This window comes from Watersipora subatra, chromosome 10, assembly GCF_963576615.1.
Source record: "Watersipora subatra chromosome 10, tzWatSuba1.1, whole genome shotgun sequence".
Taxonomy (NCBI): Eukaryota; Metazoa; Bryozoa; class Gymnolaemata; order Cheilostomatida; family Watersiporidae; genus Watersipora; species Watersipora subatra.
In genome coordinates, this window is record NC_088717.1 from 52,873,379 (window position 1) to 52,901,209 (window position 27,831).

At 36.1% G+C, this 27,831-nt stretch overlaps 2 protein-coding genes across 2 annotated transcripts in view; one reads left to right on the forward strand and one right to left on the reverse strand.

Annotated features, from left to right (window-relative positions):
• LOC137405935 (uncharacterized) overlaps positions 1 to 27,831 on the forward strand; it is a 488,140-nt gene that overhangs the window by 45,408 nt on the left and 414,901 nt on the right. The window lies entirely within an intron of this gene.
• Positions 10,626 to 26,771, reverse strand: LOC137405892 (zinc finger protein 260-like). The gene is made up of 12 exons (XM_068092338.1): positions 26,697 to 26,771; positions 24,768 to 24,840; positions 24,074 to 24,233; positions 23,875 to 23,934; positions 23,589 to 23,621; positions 20,705 to 20,755; positions 19,567 to 19,617; positions 17,849 to 17,896; positions 15,980 to 16,072; positions 14,826 to 14,972; positions 13,193 to 13,249; positions 10,626 to 11,940 (listed from the first exon to the last, which is right to left on the reverse strand). Exons 2-12 carry the CDS (start codon positions 24,804 to 24,806, stop codon positions 11,225 to 11,227), a joined length of 1,455 nt encoding a protein of 484 aa, XP_067948439.1. The 5' UTR covers positions 24,807 to 24,840; positions 26,697 to 26,771; the 3' UTR covers positions 10,626 to 11,224.

Below are 27,831 nucleotides of genomic sequence, written 5' to 3' on the forward strand. Positions count from 1 at the left end.
TGCTCAATTGTCACACGTTAGTATGATGGGCAGTTCAAGGAATCAATTTAGATACAATATTTTGCTAAGCTAAGACTGAATTAGCTTTTTTTAAGTTTTAGAAACATTTAAAAAAATAAATATTATTGACAAAACTCGTAAATAGTTCGATCAGAAAAAGATCCTAGCCAAAATAAACTGAGTCAGCATAAGAAATTGGGATTCCCACGGAGAGTTGACGAGGTAACTTATGAAATCAGAAATTTATAAAGTGAAGTTAAATGGAACTGCTAAAAGTTTAAGTTTGCAGATCTCAACTTAGTATCGTGAGCAACAGATAACCACCCGTATTTGTAAAAAATATGATTCGAAGTGTAAGAATGTACGTATATTCAGAAAGTGGGCAACTCTTGTAGAATATTTGTTTCCAAAAGCGACTTTATAGTGCATACAGATGTAGCTTGTATTTCCCTAAAAATAAGACGGGATGCTTAGGGGATGCTTACATATTTCCTTCAATTAGAGGAATCTTTGAAAATACTTTTGTTAGCTACATATTTTGATTATCATGCATGAATCAGTGTGAGCCAAATAAATTTGTGTACCGTTGGCCTACATTCTTAGCAGGAGGTTTGTCCAATGTAAAAGGCTTTGCTTTAAAACAACTTGTAGCACGGTTATAAATTAAAAAGTTTTAAGCTATCAATAACACACTAAAGTTTGCTTTTAAAAAAACAAGCAAACTTGTAGTAGCGCATTACACGTGCGGTAGGTTCCTCGTAGTCCAATGTTGCATTGAATTGTTACTTCAGCAAAATGAGACAAGGTTTAAATTTACAGGGTCTATTTGCTACAATGTCACACACAGACGAAACAAGTGAAAAAAACTGATATACCAACAGATGGTAGCATTAATTTTTGCACAAACATGAGTTTGAGTATCGATTGCTCTCCAGGTGTACTCAATGATATACAGTCCCTCATGGGGGCTGTATATCATTGGCGTACTTATCTCACAAATATCAAAAAATATATAATTATCGTCATTCCCATGAGAGTGAAATTTAATTTTTACAATTTGTTTGTCTGTGACATGCAATAGTTGTTCTACATCACATATGTTCATCACATAGTAACTCAACCAAAAATATCCTTTGTCTTAATTAAAAGAGCATTGCAAGCCGGTATAATAACTCACATTCTCGTTAGAGACATGAATACTTTGCTGGTTGCTCGTTCTTGAGGAAAAAAGCCAACTATTTGGAAAATATTAGCAGATCAAAACTGACATAAAAAATTTCTATAAAAAACTGCGAGCAGCAAATAGCAACAGATAAATTCAGGCAATCTGCGATTGAGAATATAAAAATATTGACAGAAATAATGTTGTCTGGGAAATAAAAAACTAAATGGCAAATAGTTAAATGTGGAATAATAAAGTTCCTTATTACTGTATGACCGTTAATAATTAAAGTATTTGACAGCATTTTGCCAGTTCGCTAAAATATTTGGTTGCAAAACTCTATATGGTTTCTGAAAACCAGCCTTTTAAACACCCACCTGCAGGTATTTGATTTAAAATAAGAGAAATCTTGGGCATCACCAGGCCTACTGCTAGCTCTGATTACACCTATCAATATTTTGGTTCTAGAGCTGTTTCTATCACTATCAAATGTACATGCTGAACACATCCGTGTTCTCATCAGAGAAAATCATAGGGCTGTTTGGTCACTTTTTGTAATTAATACATTTATGAAAAATACAAATTTAGTTAAACTAAAATTTAATTTAACTGTAACATGTGGCTGATATATTATACCCCTAAATGGTGTTAAGAATGTAGGCAATGTGCTGCTGATTGTTGTATCCATTGTTGGAACGCATTGACTGGTTGGAGTAGACAAGACTGAAAGAACATGGGGGACAAAAAGCCTTCACAGGTCAAGTTGATCGAAGAGATCCAGTCAGCGGAATCGACTAATGCTCAGCCCGAAACATTTTATGATGCCTCGTCAGAAACGGCTGTGCAGCAAACACAGACAGAAGCTATTGCCGACAGCAGACAACAACCAACTAGTATGTAGTGAGTGATGACTATTCTCTAATCTAGTTTAATAGATTTGTATTTTTCATAAATGTTGTTTTCACAAAGACTGACCAAACAGCCCTATGCTTTTGTCTGATAAGAACACGGATGTGTTCAGCATGTACATATGATAGCTATAGAAACTGCTCTAGAATCAAAATATTGATAGGTGTAACCAAAGCTATCAGTAGGTCTGGTCATGCCCAAGATTTCTCTCATTTTAAATCAAATACCTGCAGGTAGGTGTTTAAAAGGCTGGTTCTCAAAAAACACACCGAATTTTGCAACTAAATATTTTAGCAAACTGGCAAAATTCTGTAAAATACTTTAATTATTAATGGTCATACAGTAAAAATAAATTTTATTATTCCACAGTGGCCTACCCACTGCAGCTTGTCTAATGTGCAAAGGCCTACCCACTACAGTTTATCTAATGTGCAAAGGCAGGCTGCCTTCAATCCATGCCAGGCTGTATTGGTAATCCTAGAACTTTCCTTTGCTGTATAAATAAATTTGCTTCAATCTATCGAGATAGAAACTCGAGAACCTGTGTTCACATGCATTCAGGAAAAATGTCTTCAATGAATTCATTTATGATTTTTATCATGAAACAATTTGAAAAATACTGAACATTGCTGGGCTTGATACTAACGATTTATAAATAATCATTCAAACCATGACGGTTGACCGAATTGGATGTAGCCTATATGCAGGACTTGTTTTATAAATTAAGGCAGTTTCAAAGACAAGATTTTGTAGTATGAATGTGACCTATTTTTCTGCCACTGTTGCAGCATCACGGGAAGTGAGGCCCTCTAGTGTAGTAATTCACATATCTGAAGAAAGAAACAATCATCGAGTGTCATTTAAACCGTTACCTCTAATAGCTGAAGGTGAGAAACTGTACCTATTGGTGCTAAAAGTTGAATGAGGAAGTTTATGGTTGATTTAAAACAATTATGCATGATCAAGGATGTTTGTGGTCGAGTATATTTTTGTGTATATACATGGACTTAACTGTAATTAGAAACAAAGCAGTTAAACTTTGTATTTCATAGACTTGAAAAAGAGCCATTCCTCCTTACCACCTTCCTATGACTCCCTTGGTATTGCTGGTGAAGAGAGAGCAGTCAACCAGAGAATATCTACTCAGCCTGTAAGCGCCGCTGTCAAATCTCACCAAGTGTGCTGCCAAATTGCAGGAACATAAATATTTATAGAGCATGAGATTAATATGGATACGGGTCGACAGCAAAAATGTTTTGGGCTTTACTTTCTCCGTCACCTTTTCGATTTATCTAAATCTTACTGATGGATTCTACTCTATGTTTAGTTTACTGATGAGTGAGATTTCAGGCTAGTACATGTAGCATCACCTGAAAGCAGCTTTGACCTTTTGATGTACATAGAATGTTAAAAGGCACTTTAATAACTTGAGTTTATAAGAACGCTGCCAAATTTGTGCAGGTCATGATCAACGTTTCGTTAGCTGATTGTTAAGTTTGTTTCAGCTAGTCTAAATTTATCTAATCTTCTTCCGGAATTCTTCTCTGAGTTTTTTCAATGTGATTAAACTTCCAAACTTGAGCTCAAGGATTTTTTCCAAAACTGTAACAACTCTATGTTTCCATCTGTTCTAACATGCCTTTGTTTAAAGTAGCTCTATTTATTTTCCTTCGCTTTTTTCTCCTACATGTAAATGTTGGCTTTCTGCAATTATCTCTATCTTCTCATAAATAAGTAAGCTATTATAGTTGAGTAGAGTGCTCACAAAAACTCCACCGGGATCTCCAATTGATTGTATCAGCAAAATGTTTATCTGTTTATATTTTTTCGAGTAAAATCTCTATTTGCCATGTGAAGTCTTACAAACTTAGTCAGGTGTCTCTGAGCCTGATATAAGCAAGTCTTAACTGCTATTATTGTCATGGTATTTCCGATGCCCTAGGAGCACCCTAGATGTGGCAAGACATAAAAATATTGATTGTGAAATACCATATGTGGTAAATCTTTGTTTACTCGTAGACTTGAAAATTGTAACCACTTGTTGATGCTCCACAATAAATCCAAAAGACTTTGGTTATTGCAATCTGAAAGCATTAAAACAATTGTAAATATTTTAAGCCCTCCACAACAGCTTTTGGAGTTGGTCGCTTTTGGAAAAGCACCGATATATTTGTTACCCACTGTCTACTTAATTAGTTGATTTTTTGGTTATAAACTACAGATCATTGGACATCAGGATGACCTCTCCCATATCGCAACAAGACGCCGGGTGACGAGAACACAAACTTTGGTCTGTGCCTTTTTGGCATGTCTATGCGTTCCAGTACTTGGTTGGGTACCCTTAGCATTCGCTTGTATGTATACCCTCTCTACTCTCTCAAGATTTAATAATTCCAATCTATATTTATGGCACTTGTGAGAAGGGTGCTTCTACAGCTCTTAACTCTCAGTATATGTTCCTTGAGCATTGAGACAATTACCCATTTCGATGCAAGCAGATTGAGACTGAGTTTATTAAGCCAATAGACCTACTAACTATATGTAATATAAGTATTAAGTACCATTAAGTAGAGTTAATAGGTCTATGATTAAGCTTCTCAATACTGTCCAAAGACAATGGTGTGTTCTCCACTGGCTGGAAGCTCATAGCCTGAAAATTAGAATAGCCTACCACATAGCAAGATATTTTGCAACCATGAATGATAATATGTTGAAAATGTATTAGGGTTCAATTATCTTGGATTGAATATTGTAAATGAATCAAAGACCGTTTTCTTCGTAACCACTAAACAAAGAATTCTGAAAGTTTTTTTTATATATTGAGGCAAGTATACTATTGCCGATTAAGTATATATACATACCTATATATATACTTTACTGGCAATAATTTCATTTCAAATAGAAACGTTTTCAAATTATGCCATACAACAATAATGAAACAAAAAAGGAAAAATAGGGCAACAGTTAGCCACTAAAATCAAATAAACAGTTTGAGGATTAAAAAGTGCAGTACATGACACTTGCCTGAGTTAAATAGGGGGCCTATTTTAAATATAGCAATGTACTTGCAGGTTTGGCAGCGGTTCCTGGCGAGGAGTCGTCATTGGCTGAGCTCAACAGACAGAAGATAAGAAAGTTCATAGTTGTGCTGAGTGCTGGCTGCATCACAATCGCTCTTATTATGCTTACCGGCTTTCTCATTCGCTGCTTCAACTCTGGCGAGTGCTCTACCGTCATCAGCAGCTGGAAAGCTTGGAACCTAGGCCGGAGCAAACTTGACATCAACTCGACCATGCCGATCTAAAATTAGCTGATGAATCGTCAGCCAGATTCACTGCTACAGATTGCTCATTAACAACGACAGCAGTGAATTGCAGGTGAATTATACATGTATCAGCAGGTGTAAACAACTCACACATTTTCAACAACCAATGAGAAATAAGAATATATTATAGCAGCTAGCACCTCCTTCTTCTCTGTTTATAACTGAAGCCATATTTGGAGCTTACTGAAATATACCTGCCAACTGATTGATTTGAACTTCACTTTATTTCACCGGCCAACATTGATAAAAGCAAATCAGACTTTGTGGAAAAAATAAAAAAGTAACAATGATTCAATAGTATTTAAAAAATCCTTTTGTGATATAAGGATGTTCTAGATAGGCCTATAGGACAGGCAGAACGTTTACATCTGGTGTGCTCAGTGGTTGTTATTTGTCGGGCATAGCTATGAAGTTGGTGATTAGGTATACGGGATAGTCTTTTAGAGTGCTTTAAACAGCAAAGATTAAGAAATACCGAAAGTTTGTTGAGCCTAAGCGCCTCCAATCGTTGGTCATAATTCTCCACATGAGGCATCGGCACTCTGAGGCAAAGTTTTTGCCACCTTTCTAGCTTCTCTATATTTCCATCTGATAAACGTGTTAACCAGCAAGGAGCTGTATACAACAATATGGATAACACCTGCTCTGGTAAAGCAATGACAGGCTGCTGGGTTTTATGCCGACTGAATGATCCCGAGAATATGCTATGATCATCTGTTTGAAGAAGGTGTTGTAGTTTATGAGTGAGTCTTTATGCTGATTTTACCTGCTCAATAGACTAGTTTTAGTACGCTAAGCTGTATGAGCAATACTTAGGTCAAACTACTTGAAATGTTTCGATTTGACAAAATGTATGTCAACTAAACATAAAACAAACGAATGGGACGAAATTTTGTTTGAATAGAAATTGCTTTAATATTTACTAACACAACTGGGACTTGCAGAAACTTATGTTGTGACACCATGGAAAATTGTAAATGAACTTGAAATTGGACACTTAGCTGGCTTTTTCAAAGAAAATTATTAACTGTTAGCAATTTTTCCTGGTATTTGATAATCACAAACTCAAATGAAAAAAATGTAATTTCTTGATACTGAAGGACAGTTTATAGTTCATCAGTTCACAAACTTTGAGTCATCATCTCCCTTAAGAAATAAACAAAAACTTGATGTCCAATATTGATTTATTTCTAAAAAAAATGCTCATTTTTAGAAAAAACAATTAGAAATAACGCGTAAAGACGATAGACATGGTTTTATTGAATGCGTCAAATACATTTGTGAACATATTTTGACGAACGAGGTTGCATGAAAGTGTGAACAGAAACACTCATGTTTTACATCCCATTTGAGTCGTTTTTTAAAGGGATTCCAAATTACGGCATTTTCGTGATAGTCGCGATTAACTGTTCGTTTTGTAGTTTTTAAGAACTTGTAATCACATTTCCGCATATTTTGCACCTAAAACACAGCAGGGTAAGACATGGTGAATTTTTGGTAATAAATAACCATAATGTGAGTGTAGTTTCAAGTCAACTTTTAAGAAAGTTACAAAAATTTAATGTCTAATAGTGATGTGTTGTTTCTAAAAAATGCTTGATTTTTGCGCCAATGCTTAATTATAATCCAAACTCTATAAAAAACCTTTGTAGTTGTATTTGACTGCTTTGTTGCATTTGGAAGCAGACTTGCTTGACTTAGAAAAAAGCTACAGCTACACTTGACTTTCACATTCAAATTTCTTAGCTAAGATTTGGTAGCTCATTTCAAAGGACGAAAAGTCTATGTTGTACTTTAGCATCTAGCAACAAGACTAAGCAAATGTCAAGCCATAAATCTGGCAACCTTTTGTTTCAAGCATTTAGGGAAATGAGTGGCTGGCTCATAAAACACCCTTTTAATCAATCCAGGTAGCTAGCTCGTCAACAAAAGGAACCACAGAAGTTTATGGGCAATAGTTATCCCTACAACATGAGATTAAGAGTTGTTTCTCCTTGCATACAAAGCATACTAGAAATGAACAGGCAACTCTTTATGTTACACAGTGACAGTTTACTGCTATTTGTTAAACACTTTTGAATGCTTGTCCAGAAGAAATTTGAATTCTGCAAACTCTCCTTATAATAGCCTGGAGCCAGTCAGAGCTCAACAACAAGAAGTTGATGAAACAGACGAAAGCAGACATACTACTGGCAAAGAAGAAGCCGAATCATTTGAGCTATATCAAATCTTTAGTGTGCTACTCTTGTAGATCCATAACAGCACAGAAGACCGAAGACTGGCCAATGAAACTTTAGACAAGCTTTGCAGGATGATTTCCATTGAAAAAGAAAAGACAACTAGGTCCAATTCTTTTTTAATTTACATAAACTATTTAACACATGTTACCAACCTTTGCAGTCCTTTGCTCCATACAGATGAGACTAATCTCTTTTTCGAATCTTCTAACATCATCGAGCACATAGATTGTTTAAATAACGGATTTCTTGCTATTCAAAACTGGTGCACTTCTAACAAACTTGCCCTAAATGTTGATAAGACTAATTTCATGTTACTAAATAACCCCAAAAATAAATTTCGTTTAGCTAGCACTCATCCCTTTTTCATTTTCAACAAACCAACTTGTCAGACAGATCACACAAAATGCTTAGGTATTCTCATTGATGCTAATCTCACGTGGAAAAAAACACCAAACATTTACTAAAACAACTGAGACCCTTATCAGGCTTACTCTACCTCACATCTGAATATTTAACCCACAGACCTCTGCTTTTATTATACAATTCTATGGTTAATTCCAAACTTTCATATTGCATTGAGGCATGGGGCAAAGCACCTCCAACCAATCTTACAAATTTGATAACACTCAAAAGCGCATGATAAGAACCATTAACAAAAAACCGCCTCCTCATCAAACCTATTTTAAAATCGTCATCCATACCACCTATCAGCTCACTATATTCATACCGCATTATACTTTTGGCTTATTATGAATTTTATTGTAATTACATCCCTTGCACAATATATTAAACTTGATTCTCAAATTTCTGTCTACATCTCCCACAATCTTCTTTCCAAACAGACCACCGCAGGGTGGATTATCAACAAGGCCATTTTTTGAGACCAACTCCCTAATACTATAAAAAACATAGAAAAGGTGGCCAGTTTCAAGAAAAGACTTAAACTACATTATTTAACAAGTGACTAAAACCTAATTACTCACAAAAAACTGATCTTGTTTACATGATGACAAGCCCGACGTCACGACTAGCTATGCTAATGCGTATTATGGGTTTCACCACTCTTCCGGCTTTTTTTTTTGTTTAATTACTATTGTTGATGAAAATAAATAAGAAAAAAACAAAAAAGCTAATCACTACTTCCTGACCTGAATGCATTTTACACGCACAAATACATTTATACCTTGGTATATGATCACCTCAAAATATGTATGTATCCAAGTAAAATCTGCTCATATACTTGTCATAATAAACGAAATGGCTTTTAGCATGAGACAGACAGTTTACCCCAACAGATCACAATTTTGTAAACTAATCCACATGGCATTAAAAAATTATGCATTAATTTACGAGCTAGTGTTTCAGAAAACATCGAATCATAGATGTTGGAAACCGCTGTGTACGCAGATTCCGGTATTCGAATGTTCGTTATAGAACCAAACTATCTGAAAGAGAAATACACATTGTTTACATTTCTCTTTCACATGCGTAGTTCAGCTTCAACCAATAATACTTATTAATATTTTATCCTCATTTTTAGTTTTGAAATCATCTAATGGGAAAAGTAGGGTGAATGGTAGTAATCGTGAAAAAAGGCTATGGTTACCTGACCATTAAGTAATCTATTAAAGAAAACATGAGTAAACCCCTTAGGACAAATTACTTGATAATAAGTTACAAAGCTGTCTGCGAGATGACATGAGGGGTAAAATAAAAGCAAAGTAGAAAAAATAAAGCTTGAAACTAGTGAAGGTGAAAGGGCTCCACGAGAGAATAGTATAAAAAATATTAAATACAAAATTTAAAAAAAGGCATGATAATTTTGTTTGTATGGGCAAACGAGACTAACACCAACTTAACCTCTCACCCTATCTGTCTTCTTTACTGCCAAAGGTACACATCAATCACCTGCTTTCAACATGAAAGTGTATTCACTTCTACAAATACCTTTTTCTTATTACTGGGTATAATAATTTTCTTCTATACGATTAGTTTTTTGCAGTTTCATATAATACATTTATTTCAATATTATGTGATTTATGTGCAATAAATAGCCTAAGTATTAATCAGTGAGTTCTTTTGGATAGCAGAACGAATGAAATGAACTACCCTACAGGATGAAAATATTCGTTGGTTATAAAAATTTGCGATTTCGAGAACAGTCAGTTCCGCGAATTATTAAATTCCATGAATAATTAGTTCAATTTTTAATCACAAGGGAGAATAACTACTGCATCAAATTAAAAACTAGCTGCTAGGCTAGTTTTTAATATAAATACTAAACGTAGTTGAGTTCCAAAACATTTTTAAAACCATTACCTGGGCTTTGAGCTAACACCATTGCCAATGCATCACATTTCTTTACAAAATTATTCAAGGTTGTCACAAGATATGCAGAATGCCGTCATTGCAAAAATAGCCGCTAGGCAGAAGTACTAAACATAGCCGAGTTCCAAAACTTCTTTAAAATCATCGCCGAGCTTCGAGTTTTATTGCCATTTCATCAAACTTTACAAAATTATGCAAGGTTTTCACAAGTTATTCAGCATGGCTTCGTCATCGCAAAAAATCTCTCCTAGTCTTTTTACATTGAAATCAACTCCATCAATCCCTAATACCAAAGTTGAGGATGATCATGATCTGGACATTATGGTATGTAGTTGATTTGCAGTGCAGATACGTTTTTCCATAATTAACTGCATTAGTTAATTCTTTTGTTTAAAAACTGATCGCTTTCATTAAATACTTCAGCTATTGTTTTTGTACTTCCTTAACACTTATTAATATTTTTTTCTTTTTTGTGTTAACTGCAGATTGAGAATGAAACAACCTGTATGTACTGAATTCCGGTAAGACTATTTGCTCCAGATGAGGTTGGTTTTGAAATTAGCAAATTCGATAAGTTTCGGCATTAAGCGAGTGTTGGTGTATGATGAGGTTTGGCTGAAATCGTTATACCTGGCAGATTTATTTAGAAACAACATGCAATCAAAGTCATTCTAAACTTCCTGTGATCAATGAACTCGAGACAGCGAGTCACCAATTTCTGTATTGTTTAGATACACTAAAATGATGAATCCTGAAAAGCAGGAGCATGCAATAACAAAACTTAATCATCGAAATATTCCAGAAGCAATGGCTAGCGAATGGTCCAGCACAAGCAATAGGCAGTCCTTCGGTGCATGCTAAACAGACGCACACCATGAATTGACCTCAAAAGATCTATAAGCCTTAACAGTAGTTCTGAACAATTCAGGTAAATCTGCAAGACTTTCCTCTTTCTGTCGTAGATAATCAAATCTAACAATAAATCTATAAAAATAGGATTTTATGGCTAATAAAATTTGGCCTAGTGATTATGAAAAATATACAGATTGCAGGGGAATAAACAGTGAATAAGCTAACAAGGTCATTGCAAAGCTGATACCGTGCTTGAACTGTTATTACGCCTCCAACACGCTACTACAGAAATTAGTTAAGACTATTCCTAGTCTCCTGGTATGTTGAGCGCTGGTTGTGATGAGATAGACCGAGAAACGAATGAGGTGAGACAGATGATTGATCGACACAAGACCGCAGTAACTTTCATCACGACTTCAGATGTGTAAGCTTATGGCTAAGCCAACTGCTCTTCCACAAGAACTCCTTGCCACAAACTTCGCACGCATGCTTGACATCACTTCCTGTATGCAACAGAACGTGCCTCTTCAAGCTACTGTTCTGCGTAAAAGTTTTATTGCAAACTTCGCACTGAAAGCCCTTGAAACCCGAATGGGTGAGGATATGGCGTCTCAGATGTGTGCCACAAGAAAATCTCTTCTTACACTCGGAACATTCATGAACTTTGTCGAGGTGGACCATCTGGTGCTCACGGAGCAGACTTCGCGCGGTGAAACTCTTCTCGCATGAGTTGCATTGGTGGATTTGACCGTCGGAATGCGAGAGCCTGTGCACGGCCAATGTCTTTGGCCGCGAGAACGTACGTCCACAGACCTCGCACTGGTGAGGCTTCTCACCCGTGTGCACCAGCATGTGATTCTTCAGATGAACCTTTTGTGAAAAGCGCTTTTCGCATTCAGTACACGGGAATGGTTTCACGCCCGTATGTATGAAGGAGTGGGTTTTTAGATTGCCTTCCTGAGCAAAAGTCTTACCACAAGTGGCGCACTGAAACGGCCTCTCGCCTGTGTGGGTTCGAGCATGCATCTTCAACAGGTACGGATTACGGAAGCACTTGCCACACGTTTCACAGTACAGCGTTTCATCCCCATCAGACCTTTCTCGCGCGTCACTCTGGTCTCGAGCTAAAAAGACAGCCAAACCTTTGTAAAACCTTATCAGTCACACTGCTTATTTTATTTTGAAGGCAACAACCGACATAGCTTCTTTTTACACTTTAATCAAGTTTCTTTATAGCATGAGAATTATTCATGAAACCTATACAAGTGCAATGAGGCATGATAAACACGCGCAACAATTCTTCTAAGACCACACACAATGGTTGTGATCACAAACTAGGTGCCAGGGCTGAAAAGAGAGATATTTCCTTTAAGTGATATTGGCAGGCCTGCTATACCAATGTCTAGCAACATATAGGCAGTACTACTACAACGATGTCCCGCATAATCTAGGCAGTACTGCTATGAAAGTAAGAGTCTAGTTATGCGTAAATGATATTGGAAACCCCACTATGAAGGGTGGATGTACATGTAGATTATTTAGATATTATTATATGCATAATAATATATTAATATATATATATTATATATTTATTTATTATAATGTAGATGTAGCGAGTTTACTCCTTGAGATACAAGAGCATACTAACCGGTTCTCGATGGCCACTCTATGGCCAAGAATGTGAGACGCCGCTTTTGAGAACAGCATCACTCGGTTTTTCCCCTCAACTCAGTTTGAAAAAAGTTTTTAAAGACTGGGCTAAAGGTTATAGTGAAGGCAAAGCAGAATAGCGGCAAACTAGTAACAGGTAACAAAAGCTTATAACAAAAAAATTAGAGTAAGTTTAGTAAAAGATTAAAACTTGGATTCAATTGCGTGTTTAGTGAGCTAAATTAATTTACGTTAGATTCATAGCTTATGTTTTGTTAAGTAGGGTCACAAAAGTCTATTGTACCGAATGCGTTGCTGTCAAGTATCTCTCAGACCACCATTAGCCACTACGTCTTTCTCAAAGGTAAAAGCTTACGGTGGTGTACATAGAAATGTTGCATTTTATTGCAGATTATAATAACTAAACAAGTCTGTGCTACTTTGTTAGTGAAGGTACTGGACTATCACAATTAAAAACCCGTTTTTCCACCGTAATTTCCTGTTTTATGTGGTTTTGTTCATAGTATGGGAATGGATTTATTTGTATTTAGTTATTTTATATAGGGAATAGTGCCTTGAGACTTGAGTAAATCGATATACGAGTTTAGTCCCAGAACGCATTAAACTCATTTCGAGGTATGACTGCATATATATATATATATATATATATATATATATGTATACATGAATATACATCTGTATATATATACATGTATTATAATATACCTTGAGATGTTGATGCAGTCGTCTTTCTGTTTCCGACTCCTTTCCTTCCTCTCCTGCCTGCAAGTGAACTGCCATTTTTACAACTAAAATGCTACATCCATAAAGGCTGCCGAAGATCTTCCAACAACTTCAATTATTACCCTTTGTTTGTATCACCTCCAGAACAAAGTATAACAACAGTGCAACCTGACAAACACTGTAATTTTATGAGGGATATTACCTCTACATGGACATATTAACTCCACATGGACATATTACCTCCACATGGATATATTACCTCCACATGGATATATTACCTCCACATGGATATATTACCTCCACATGGATATATTACCTCTACATGGACATATTAACTCTACATGGACATATTACCTCCACATGGATATATTACCTCCACATGGATATATTACCTCCACATGGACATATTAACTTCACATGGACATATTACCTCCACATGGATATATTACCTCCACAGGGACCTATTACCTCCACATGGACATATTACCTCCACATGGACCTATTACCTCCACATGGACATATTACCTCCACATGGACATATTACCTCCACATGGACATATTACATCCGCATGGATATATTAACTCCACATGGACATATTACTTCCACATGGATATATTACCTCCACAGGGACATATTACCTCCACATGGACATATTACCTCCACATGGACATATTACATCCGCATGGATATATTAACTCCACATGGACATATTACCTCCACATGGATATATTACCTCCACAGGGACATATTACCTCCACAGGGACATATTACCTCCACATGGACATATTACCTCCACATGGACATATTACCTCCACATAGACATATTAACTTCACATGGACCTATTACCTCCACATGGATATATTACCTCCACATGGATATATTACATCCGCATGGATATATTAACTTCACATAGACATATTACCTCCACATGGACATATTACCTCCGCATGAACATATTACCTCTGCATGGACATATTACCTCCGCATGGACATATTACCTCTGCATGGACATATTACCTCCACATGGACATATTACCTCCGCATGGACATATTACCTCCGCATGAATATATTACCTCCGCATGGACATATTACCTCCACATGGACATATTACCTCCACATGGACATATTACCTCTGCATGGACATATTATCTCCGCATGAATATATTACCTCCGCATGGACATATTACCTCCACATAGACATATTACCTCCACATGGACATATTACCTCTGCATGGACATATTATCTCCACATGGACATATTACCTCCGCATAGACATATTACCTCCACATGGACATATTACCTCCGCATGGACATATTACCTCTGCATGGACATATTACCTCCGCATGGACATATTACCTCCACATGGACATACGCTAAAACGGACGATAATTGAAGTAGTTGCTTTATACCGAGCTAGCTACTGTCAATAGATACTGCCAAACATTTATGCTTGGCACCATGCACCATTCATACCCAGGCTGGAGTCTATTTCGACATTCTTTAGTAATGCAAGAAATATTGTTTGTGACAAAAACCAAGCACATGATCACATAATGAAAGGAGAATAAACCTATTAGAGACTGTCTCTTGGTTTCACCAATCACACTCACCTTTGTGCTTACTGGCAGCCTTCTGTTTAGGCATGGATGAAAGGTACTCTTCCATGTGAAGCCCTGTCCAATCTTCCATATTATTCTCATCATCTTCCTTTGTATTTTCTGGTGAGTGTTCGCTGCCGGAGTCCCACTCGAAAGTTACTGTAGGTCAAACAGTGTTGTACATGATACTTTTAATGCCTTAAATAGGGATGCAGTCACATGAAAATGTAAAAATTATTCAAGTAAATCCAAGCTTTAGAAACTAAACAAGGTTGGCTTTAACTGGTGGAGGTGAGCATTGCTACTGTATTCGCCTCCAGAAAGGATCAACTAACGATAGAAATGTAAATCAATTATGCAGTTAACATGAGAGAATATGGTGTGTTGTTTGCCGTGAATACCTAAATTCTATGTAATTAATGTAATATATAAAATAAACTCAATGTACTAAAAGCATATATTAAAAAACTATGAAATTTATTATTTACTTTATTGGGTACCACAACCATGTAGTATACCAAGAGCAGCGTGGTGAGGCTTTTGTAGGCTTCGTACAAAACATTTCTGATTAGTGAGTAGTTAGTTACTGATTATATTGCGTCTGTTCTTAAACAAACGGAAACAATCATCTGCCTGTGTTAAGCCAATAGAAAATATGTTTACAGCCTATTCTGAGCGTAGTTTCGCTTCGCAAAAAAATTCATTTTTTATCGCAATTTCTTGTTGGCAATGACCAGTAATGACACACGCATTACTGCTACGGAGGTTTGTTTCACTAACTGTTGTTCATAGACTTCTAATATGATTATCTTTTGAAGAATAGTACTAATAATGTCGTAAGCTATAATAATATTGATAAATCATCCAAATACTAACATGCTCCCGGTAGTAGAGAACACAACACATTTATAACCTTTTTATGACATCAGCGATAGATATAAAATCTTATGCTAAGTTAGTATTAAAATATCTTTCATAGTCTGCTTGGTTCATAAGTTATGACAATTTATACGCACCCTTGTCAAATAATAAGTTTTAGCAAAAATGTAATAATGTCCCCGCAAAAAATTTCATTTGTTAGCTAAAGAGTTAAGCTAGTGGCACATTCTGCAGAGCATCGAGTGCCTATCTTAAACTCATCCATGTGTGAAATGCCTGTAACCAACCTCTGGGTTGAGATAGGCGAGCTGAGCGCCTAAAAGTCCCATCGTCTGTCTGTGTTCCAGAACTCTCCTTAAATGACATTCTTTCTCCGATGCCTGTTGAAGCGAGTAACTTATATGAAATAATTTCAATTATTCATCATTTAGCCAAACGACACACTACTCATCTCTTATGTTCCCACAGGATATCTTACACTACAATACATTGATTACATGCTCACTATTTAAATTAGATCAAAATTGATACAAACAGATGTCAACTGCTACCAACTGTTACAAACACATGCAATATTATACTAGCGTGAAAGCTGTTGAAGCTGTATGTCAACGCAAGCACACACCATTTTTCATAACGAGACACCCACTGTCACAATGACATAAGCACCAGACACCCACTGTCACGATGACATAAGCACCAGACACCCACTGTCACAATGACATAAGCACCAGACACCCACTGTCACAATGACATAAGCACCAGCGGCCCACTGTCACAATGACAAGCACCAGACACCCACTGTCACGATGACATAAGCACCAGACACCCACTGTCACAATGACATAAGCACCAGACACCCACTGTCACAATGACATAAGCACCAGACACCCACTGTCACGATGACATAAGCACCAGACACCCACTGTCACAATGACATAAGCACCAGACACCCACTGTCACGATGACATAAGCACCAGACACCCACTGTCACAATGACATAAGCACCAATGCCCACCGTCACAATAACATAAGCACCAATGCCCACTGTCACAATGACATAAGCACCAGCACCGACTGTCACAATGACATGTCATCAGTGACAAACCAAATCTAGTTTCCAGTATTAATACAACACGAGTATATAAATTCGTATGAATATATGGCAAAGAAAACAGGTCATAAGAGAAAGTTACCGATGAGCAGAACTATTTAAAATGAAACTGCCAAAGGGAATAACTAATGTACCCGCGAGATGTAAAGAACTGCATACACGGAATGAGATAATCCAGTACTTACAGAGCAGCTTGACAAATAGGAGGCTTATTACTAAATTTATAAAGTAGCCTAACGTAAATATAGTAAGCAAGAATAAGGTTTAAGCCTTAGCTACATGTAACCACAGAATGCATCACCAACAAGCGGTGTAGATCTTTGCTGTGGCTACAGACAAAATGATGCTACTATGATTACTGAATAATGCAGTGTTGAAAAGTAGATTGACCAATGGGAATTGACTTCAGTCATGTGACGTTCATGACGCCCTTGCTGAATTTTTTACTACGGAACACTGTATGATACACGGATCATCAAAGGTTTGTGAAATCAACAACGTTGGTGCAACCATGTATTTGTATTAGAAAAATGATATACACCAATGAAAAAATAGCCAAGTGTAAAAATAACATAAATTCATGACGGTGATTAAACGATAAAAAAAGTAATTTCAACATATTTCATTGCAAAAAAAAATTGTCTGAATGTAGCTGTTACGAAAAAGACCATTCTCCACTTAAAATAGCTATTTGTACGAAGCCCTGTTGTTATCATCTTCAAAAACCAATTATGAATGCAAATTGCTTACTTTTAAAATGAATAAAGTCGAATTGAGATGTTTGTAATCAACGAATTCAGCCTAACACAAACGAACAAATTTTATCTCTACCAACTTAGACTATCAATTCCGAGATGACGCATCAACAACGTGATGTCAGTGTGCGGCGCACGCATTGAATAAGCAAATGACACATTTCGACGGTGTCATAGCCAGGTCTTTACCCTGCCATTAAATCCTTTTCTATATTACAGCCATTGGTAAAGATCTTGTTTCAGCAAGAAGCAGTAAACTAAAAGTTTTGAGAGCATAGAAAACATACCAGCATTGCTCATGTCCAACGCTTCATCATTCCCTGTGGTCAAAGCTCCTACAAACAAATCTTACATTGCCATCATTCTCTGTCAAGATAGTAACCAGAGAGTACTTTTGAACATCGCTTTTCACTGTGACTGCCAAGGTATTATACAATAATGTACAGATCTGCCCACATCACACGCAATCCGTTCATAAAAGACCTGACGTTCATGTCTACTAATGTACATTACAACACCTTTGCATGTGAGTAGACAACTTGAGATTTTATTGAGCCAAATACAACATAATAGCAAAATATATTTTGAATGGTTGAGTAAGGGAATACTAAAAGCATTCTTCAGATCAATGTTAGTGGTGCAATTGTTTATATGCTTCAGGGTACAGGCTATGGAGAGATCGCTCTACATATTCCTTGTGACAACAGGCTATACAACCTTAGGAAAGGAGAAGCACACACGTTGTAGTGAAATACAATAGTACAGAGGACCATGCCCGATGTAAAAAAAAACAATAGTGCATCAATAGTACAGATGATCATGCCTGATGTAAAAAACAATAGTGCATTTGTGTTGACAAATTACCGGGGCTGGCCCTGACTTGGAGACACCACTCTTGTTGTCTCAGTGCTCACTACAGCAGTTGCGCTTTGATTACTGGTTCAGTTAAGATATTTAGAAATGACTGTATAAGCATTTGAAGCATGGCAAAGGCAATCAGCAAATGGAACCAATATTAGATAATTGTTTTTTATTTCATTATTAAGAGTTATTCCCTCTTTGCTGCATGTATTAGGCTTTAATTCCAAACCAGATACGTCTTGAAACTAACTATACCGTTATCCTCTGCACATGGGATTTGGCACAGAAGCAATTGTGGCTGGTTGGATGCCTTCCTAACACTACCAATGGTCCTTAGCACACTAACCACAGCTGCTCTATGGTTTTGAGAAGCTAATAGATATGTAGTCATCTGCTTCTTTCTCTATCTTATCTCACGTGTACATGCTTACATATTACAAACTATTATAATTTGCAATGTCTATTGTCGCAATTAGGATCATGTTTGTAGCTTTATTTTGTATTTTGTTCGTGTTATGTAATACATTTATCAATCATGATGTTAATCGGTGACTTCAACGTATTTACTTGACATTTTTAGCCTTGATGATTAGTTAAGTTCATGGGTTCAGAGCTCATAAAGGTCATAGTATGATTAAACTAAATAAAGAATCGAAAGGATAAAGAATGGGAGTGACAAAAGGATTCAGTTCGTTACATACATGTAGGCTACATGTAAACACCAGGAACTGGGTAGGTGTGAGAATGAACTCAAAGCTCGAGTCTGCTGTTTGCTTGGCTTACTGCAAGCAAACGCTGTGTGTTTTTAAAGAGCCATTGTTGTATGAACAATGGCTCTGTGATGTTGACCGGACATGTTTGGGTCTTGTGGCATGGAAATCTTGATGACTGGAGACATATCCAGCTGCAGAGATCAATTTAAGGTTAGACTCATTCCTGCCACCATCAGTGGCCTTTGCTGGGAATTAAACTTGTTAAACTAAATTGTTCGCAGGTCAGACGTTTTAGACCAATAGGCCACAGTTGATAACGAATTGGGTAGCCACATGACGACAGTGTTGACGTTTTTCTTCAACTTTAAGTTTTACTTAAAATTTAAAAATTTGAAGTATTCCTTTTACCACAATGTTTACAGCCAACATACCATGATAGTTGTGAGCTCCTGCGTCTGACTTCTCTATCATCTCACCAGTAGCTAAAAACACAACCAATTACATCTTCTATAGCAACACAAGTGATGGCTAATTATTTCCCTTATAATAGACAACGCATAGCGACAAGGAAGTGCCACTTATCAGACCTATCATCGATACCAGTGGGACACCAGCATATACCACAGCAGAATCACCCTGCCATTTTTGAGAAAGATTGACACAATGCATCAAAGGGCTTAAATGCCTGGCTGCAGCCCCTGTAATGCTACGATTAACCTTGTGATGTTATATCCATTTCATAATCAAAATTGCTTTTAAACTAATTTCAAAGTTTCTCACATTCTTTTCCTTTCCTTGACATAGACACGGAGCACGTATACAATATCCTCACTTTTTATACACGATCAGATTATGTATCGAAAAATCCCCTCTTAACCCTATAGCAGAAACCTTTCCTACAGGAAGCTAGTATTCCGGCCTTCACAAACAATTTCTGTCCAAAATACTGCATGAATTCAAGCACTGATGCAGCCAGAGCAGTTCACAGTAAAAATGGGTGAAATAAAACTATAAAAATAAACACTGTTAGTGCAGAAATCAATTATTTATAATGGTTTACTTTGAAAACAAACCTACAAAAGTTGGTGCAGCATGTACCGGTAGAATAACATATTATATACATATAACTCAGACTCTTTCCGGATCATTAGACAGAAATTATGCTTGATACCCAGTGGTTCAGCGAGCACTTGGTAAAGAATAAGACACATGTTGACGAGAGACTAAACTAATCTCCTAAACTTTGTAGAAAATCACTACAACGCTTCGCAGGCAGATTTTGATACAGGTAGCAGGTTCCGGAGAACACTAAAAGTGCAAATAAATCTACAAATAACCCCCCCTCTCACTCGTCTACATACATATAACAAAACCATGAGCTAGAGTGCGATTAGAGCAACTGAGTAGCATCTATCAACCATGTATCCTGCAGTTTACAAATAGACTTAAAAGATCATTCTATTAGAATTTTCAGCTGATACATAGAGTGTTTAATGAAACCAGAGTTGGTGCGGTGCATACTATCAAGATCTCAGTTGAAATGTTATAAATAGATAATAACAAACTCACTTGGACAAAGCTGCTGCTCATCGCACTCGACCTTCACCTGAATATTTGGGCCTACAAGTAGAAACGAACCTGTACTAGATGAATGCCCGTATTGCACAAGTAATAAAAGAGTTGTTGCACAGCAAATTTATTTTTAAATGGCTGAGTTTCGTTACCCAATGAATTTTAGTAACTTAAGCTAGTCTGAATCTTTACTATAATAAGAGCTGTTATTATAACTTAAGCCAGTGTTAAGAAAAAAATATTGCATCAATACACTTGATTGACAGATTGCGTTAAGCAAACCTGTCTGCAGAGATGGAGGTTCCAAGTTCGAATCTACTGTGAACCAGATTTTTTGTTCCTAAAACTTTGATGCTATAACTGGACACACGTATGACAGACAAACAAATGACGATCACTGATATTTATATATATATAGATTGTCAAGGAACGTAGGGTGACGATACAGAGTAAATTTCTAATTATTGTTTGACCCTTTAAAGAACGTGTGACTGATTGTGCAGTAGATAATCTAGATTTTAGCTCAAATGTCGCTCTTAAGGCTACAACACAATGGTAAATTGAATTGGCACACATTTTAATAGATCGTTCCGTTTTTAAATAAAATAAACTTAAATTTAATGCTCCATGCCAAAAAACGACTAGAATCAAATATTTACTACAATAAGAGCTGTCTGTCCGTCTGAAGCCATGCTAATAGTGCATGGAGAAAAATTGCATCACACACATATTGAACTCGTATATCAGGCTTTGCAGTCAAGCGCATGACCAACTGCACCACTAGACCACCTTCCAACACCATGGAAAAGCTGTATACATACTTATAACACCTAATAATCTCGCACGGACCACGGGACTAACAGTGTACTACTGCATATAAATCCTACAATATACAGAAAAAGTTCACTAAAACACTGCTTATGCTCACAGCCATTTTTATGATAAATGTGACTATCACATGTGTCACGAATCTACCCTACGGTTGTTAACAATAAAAATTATCTACCATACGGTTGTTAGCAATAATAATAATCTATCATACGGTTGTTAGTAATAATAACAATCTACCATACAGTTGTTAGTAATAATAATAATCTACCATACGGTTGTTAGTAATAATAATAATCTACTATACGGTTGTTAGTAATAATACTAATCTACCATACGGTTGTTAGCAACAATAATAATCTAACATACGGTTGTTAGTAATAATAATAATCTACCATACGGTTGTTAGTAATAATAATAATCTACCATACGGTTGTAGCAACAATAATAATCTACCATACGGTTGTTAGTAATAATAATAATCTACCATACGGTTGTTAGTAATAATAATAATCTACCATACGGTTGTTAGCAATAATAATAATCTACCATACGGTTGTTAGTAATAATAATAATCTACCATACGGTTGTTAGTAATAATAATAATCTACCATACGGCAGTTAGTAATAATAATAATCTACCATACGGTTGTTAGTAATAATAATAATCTACCATACAGTGGTTAGTAATAATAATAATTTACCATACGGTTGTTAGTAATAATAATAATTTACCATACGGTTGTTAGCAATAAAAATAATCTACCATATGGTTGTTAGTAATAATAATCTACCATACGGTTGTTAGTAATAATAATAATAATCTACCATACGGTTGTTAGCAATAATAATAATCTACCATACTGTTGTTAGTAATAATAATCTACCATACGGCAGTTAGTAATAATAATAATCTACCATACGGTTGTTAGTAATAATAATAATCTACCATACAGTGGTTAGTAATAATAATAATTTACCATACGGTTGTTAGTAATAATAATAATTTACCATACGGTTGTTAGCAATAAAAATAATCTACCATATGGTTGTTAGTAATAATAATCTACCATACGGTTGTTAGTAATAATAATAATAATCTACCATACTGTTGTTAATAATAATAATCTACCATACTGTTGTTAGTAATAATAATCTACCATATGGTTGTTAGCAATAATAATAATAATAAAAACACTATCAACAACATTTCAAAGAAGTGACAACATAGAGTAGCAATACAATAATCCCGCATATAGCATGGTTAATCGGGATCGGCGCAGCGAGTGAAACGTGAAAATTCGCAAGAAAAAATAATAAACACATATACTATATCGTCATTTTTTCCTAATCATACACATTTTTTTAGGTTCATTAGACAATTTTGAAGGTTGACAACCTTTAAAAGGCATAATGAAGGGTGTCCCATTATGCCCTCTTACACCTCACAAGACGCAACAAAAAAACAGCGAAGCGCGACAACTGCTATTACAAAGATGCTCGAGAAGGCTAGCATCTGGATCTAGCTAGGCCAAAGTATGAGAGAGATTTATATATTTTATGCCTTGTAGTTTTGTTATTTAAACTCTCTTTAATTTCTAATAACTATCTTTTAACCCGCAAAGTACTGAGTCTACAAAGTACTGCGTCTACAAAAGTACTGAGTCTACAAAGTACTGAATCTACAAAAGTACTGAATCTACAAAAGTACTGAGTCGACAAAAGTACTGAGTCTACAAAAGTACTGAGTCTACAAAAGTACTGAGTCTACAAAAGTACTGAGTCTACAAACGTACTGAGTTTACAAAGTACTGAGTCTACAAAAGTACTGAGTCTACAAACGTACTGAGTCTACAAAGTACTGAGTCTACAAAAGTACTGAGTCTACAAAAGCTGAACTGCAAAGTAGAGAGGATTACCATATGCCAGAGCGCCCCCTACAAAGGCCAAATAAGCTTACCTATTACATATCTATTACGTTTACTTACCAGCTAGTAGTGAACCCAAAACACGATATTACACGATGAACACGGACGAAAGCGTTAATACTCACCATTCACAGCAGCAGTTGCTGATTGACCATCCCCTGCGTAATAAACAAACATTTTATCAAGCGAGTGACAAACCAGATCTAATAAAGAAAACATTGCTGTGATCCTGTTGGCGCGCCCAAACCTATTATTACTTGAATGAAGAGTAGAGGTAGCATACCAAGAAAGCAAAGTGAAACCTGTTAACCACTGATGTTATCAAAATAGTCCGTTTCTCAGTCTCAGATCTAAGTTACTTCTTAGCTAAGATGAGACGAATGTTAATTTGAGCAAAAACAAATAACGTACCTACGATATCCACTTCAGAATTTTCTTCGTCTTGTTTGATTTTTGCCGCCATGGCAAGAACTGCAACATACCCACAATGCACTTAAAGTTCTGACTATAGCGCTGAGGAACTAGCACACCGATAATGTCACTTTTGTGACAGGTTGTCGCAGTCACAAGCAGGAACTACACAGAAACTGGGAACCATTTATAGCCTCACACGATAGTTTGTCCTTGAAGAATCTACCAAGTGTGTCCTCTGCAAGCGTCCGAAACTCTTTCTCCATATCCCTCTCTGTCCAGTCAACTATGACATGCTGAGACTCTTTGTGGTAAAAGAACACCACGCCTGTGTAGTCCATCACTCTAGCCGCCTCGACCTATGAAGGTAGAATTGACTAGAGTCACTAAAATGTGAGGCAGAGCGCCTAAGATATGTGCGAATAAATTGCAATGTGAAGTCTTCCTACAGGTTGAACGCAACAAGATTGATAATTTCTTACGAATTATTTTAAAGTTTGTTTAGTATCCTACATTTCATAACAAGATTTTCATTACGGCTTATAATCCTGATATAAGCAGAAATAAGACAACAATTCAATGTTTCTTGAAACTCTGTCTTCGGTATAAAACAAGATGAAGAGTATACTAATGGGAAGTATCATAAACATACGTCAACATTACTGCTCAAATTGAAGATTTTATTTATATAAAAAAAAGCCAAATTAGTTGAGAAACTGACCTATTGCCAAAAAAAACTTGTTATTGCAAACACATTTATAAAATGTTTTCTTATCTCCAATATGAGATTTAGAGATCTTAATTAAATGTATTCTTATTTGTCAATCATTTGAATCAGTAAAGATTCGTAAAAAATCATTACAAGCAGTATGACATAATGAGGGGAAACTTACACAGGTCTGAGCCAAGGGCTTTAAATGCAACAGAGCCATGTGAATGCCAAATTCAAGGTCAACTTAGCTCTCACTACAAAGCAAAAAATTGTCAATGAAAGGAAGAACAAAATGTATTCGAGACATTGTAATCCCCTGCACTACGATAGCCAAACTGTTAACATATTCATTACATCGGTTAAAACAACCACGCATGAAGCTCTTGGGCTCATTAACTGACACAGTTGACAGTTACGCGTAATGTAACGATTATTAAGCTGTCTGTAAACACGGTAATTGTTTTAGTAAAGGTACGCTCGCCTTTACTAGTACCAGGTAAGTTACTCAAATTCATTGAGTAATTGTTTTATTACCCGTGCAGCGCTGGGCATTCGGTTAGTCAACTATACATTTCAGATAATGTTCGTAGAGATTTATCCGATACTTGCCCGATTTTCCGTCTCAAACTCAGCACAGAACATTTGAAACTTCACCTCATTCGAGAGCAAAAGTAATAATTTCCATGTTGCAATAAAAACGAAACATCTTCGACTGTGGATGTACTCATCCAAGTGTAAACTAAAATATTTTTTTGGAACAATCAAGCAATACTCAATTCAATTTTTACTGTCAAATTCAGTACGAAATAACGAAAATTTAAATTAATTCGTGGAGATAATTTAGCAATATGACTTTACCAAAGAAGAGGTCGGAAAAAAATTAAAAAAACTGAAATAATTGACAATCTAATAAATATTTTTAGAGATACATGTAGTCTACAAACTTTTACCTTTAAGTTTTAGAAGTGTTGAGGCACATATTTACACTGTATGTAAAATGAAAATGTGTTGCAATAGTATAATTAAAGGCTATGGGTCGTAGCATTAAAAAAACAAACACATGATTTCATTATCTTAAAAACTGTTGTTGACCTAGAAACGCTCATTTCACTTTTATATGTTCAATGCTGAAAATAAACACACACTTGGAGCTACAATACTATTTTACCAAACCCATGTCTTTCCAAAGTATGTTCAAATCTACTAAAAGATATAATAATTATGCTATGATTTGTAGTTCGGTGTCTTATATGCTGATTAAATAATTGCATTGTGTAATAGATCGGTAGCTCTTATAGATTATTATATTACGTTGATTACTCACAATATGATTGTGTGTGACTATAGCATTCCTGGACTAAAAATTCAAAGATGTATAAAATCGACGAAACAGCTTATAGGATACAGCAATTTGTCATTACCAAACAGTGATCTGCATGATTTTAGGCAAATAGCCCAATGGTTATTACAACTGTATTTATCATAGCTGAAACTCATGGTTTTGTACAACAGGTCTATTGTACGCGCGAGCAGTTAATTAAACAATGCACGCCCAAATCCCCCTCCATAAATCTTTTTTCTTCAAGTAGCTTTCAGTTCCAAAATGTGAAATCATCACTAGCTATATTGATTTTTTTAGCCACATATGTGACATAAAAAAACCATAAATGTTCAGTCACATCGGCTTGGACGCTCACAAACAATTGAATGTCTCTCCACTTCTTGAGGTATCCCAAATATAGACGATAAAGAGCTGTTACGGTAACTTAATCATTGACAGTAACAGAACTCGTACTTTAGCTTGCTACAAACAGCACCAGGTAAATTAATAAACTTCTTAATATCTAAATTAAAGCTGCCCTTCGGTCAGAGCGTGAAAATGTTGACAGCATTTGTAAAATATATATTATTTATATATTACCTAACGTCAGTACAACTCCCTTTAAACTATATCTATTAAGTTTAGGGTTGTATTAGACATAAATTTATTTAAAAAATGCTTTACTTTAATTGTATATGCATTCATCACGATGTATAATTAAGATCAGGTTATCGAATAATATCGATGCATGAGTAGCCGCAAAGCTATTACGTTACTAGAAACGCTTACAAGCTGCGTGCAGGAAGAAAAGTTAAGATGGCCAGAACCATTATTCAAAATGACGAACTTTGGCCTGTGCGTGCTGTACACAGATGCGGGACGGTGCGAGTAAATCATGCGCATATGTTTTAGCAAAAAATCCTGGCTTCAACTTCCGTTGCTGGCGACTTTTCTAAACCTACTTTTAAAGGAAGGCAACTCCTAAATCAAGAGAAAACGATGACTGTGAGAGCATAACTCCAACATAACTTACTTTAATCAGTTATTTACATCAAATGTCACTCTTCTAACATTGGTTTATTATCATCAACTTGCGAATACAGCTCTAAACATGATTACATGTCTGGTTTGTATTACAACCATTCTTTGAGATTCATGTATATACATATATATAAAATATATTTCCTCACCCTTGTTAACCCAAGTGGGTGGTAATGTCTACTCAAACTAAAGTCTCCTATAAGATACCTGAGAGTTAATGAGAGTAAACTCACTTGCATTGATAGTTGCTTGTACTTTAGCAAACCACATTTGGTGTCCAGGTGTCATTGTACCCAATGCTCCAATGGCTACTAGAAATACATTTGTTCTTACAGGCCAGCACTTTTTAACCTCTTCACCAAGTGGGAGCTCTCCATTTTTGTTGTTGTAGCCATTTGTCCACTGTTAAATCTATTATACCTGCCCTGTTCTGCTTCTTGTCCGCCACTCCATTATGTGGCTGGTTTGCCAAGACATGCTTGCCAGTCCGAATGCAGAAGTCCCACAGAAGCTTATCGTAGTTATTCTCATTGACCTTCCATAGAGTTTTTTTAAATTTTTGTAGTTTATTGAGGCCATACTCATTGCCTATACTTTTGTACATTACACCTGCAACATAACACTGCTGCTCAGTGCATGCTTATCTGGCTAGCCGATTGCATTTACTGAGACTGTGTTGGATGAACTGTGGTGCATTCTTGAACAATATACATTAGGACTGGGCACGAGTACTTCTTGGCCAACGATTTCAGATTCACCCCTTCCTTTCGAGTTTTTTTAGTTTGGGTAGCCAGTAGTGCTGGGCACTAGTGCTTCTTGGCCAATGGGTATTTTGGGTATCGGGTTTGTTGATACGGGTTTTATGTCTTAAATTTCTAAACGT

Excerpts from the sequence above, each read along its gene's own strand:
- LOC137405892 (XM_068092338.1), bottom strand. The coding sequence starts at position 24,806 with ATGGCTCTGTTGCATTTAAAGCCCTTGGCTCAGACCTGT. Across the intron at positions 24,234-24,767 it reads AGCCCTTGGCTCAGACCTGT|GTCGAGGCGGCTAGAGTGAT; the intron begins GTAAGTTTCCCC and ends CTACCTTCATAG. Across the intron at positions 20,756-23,588 it reads AGCAACTGCTGCTGTGAATG|GCCCAAATATTCAGGTGAAG; the intron begins GTGAGTATTAAC and ends TTCTACTTGTAG.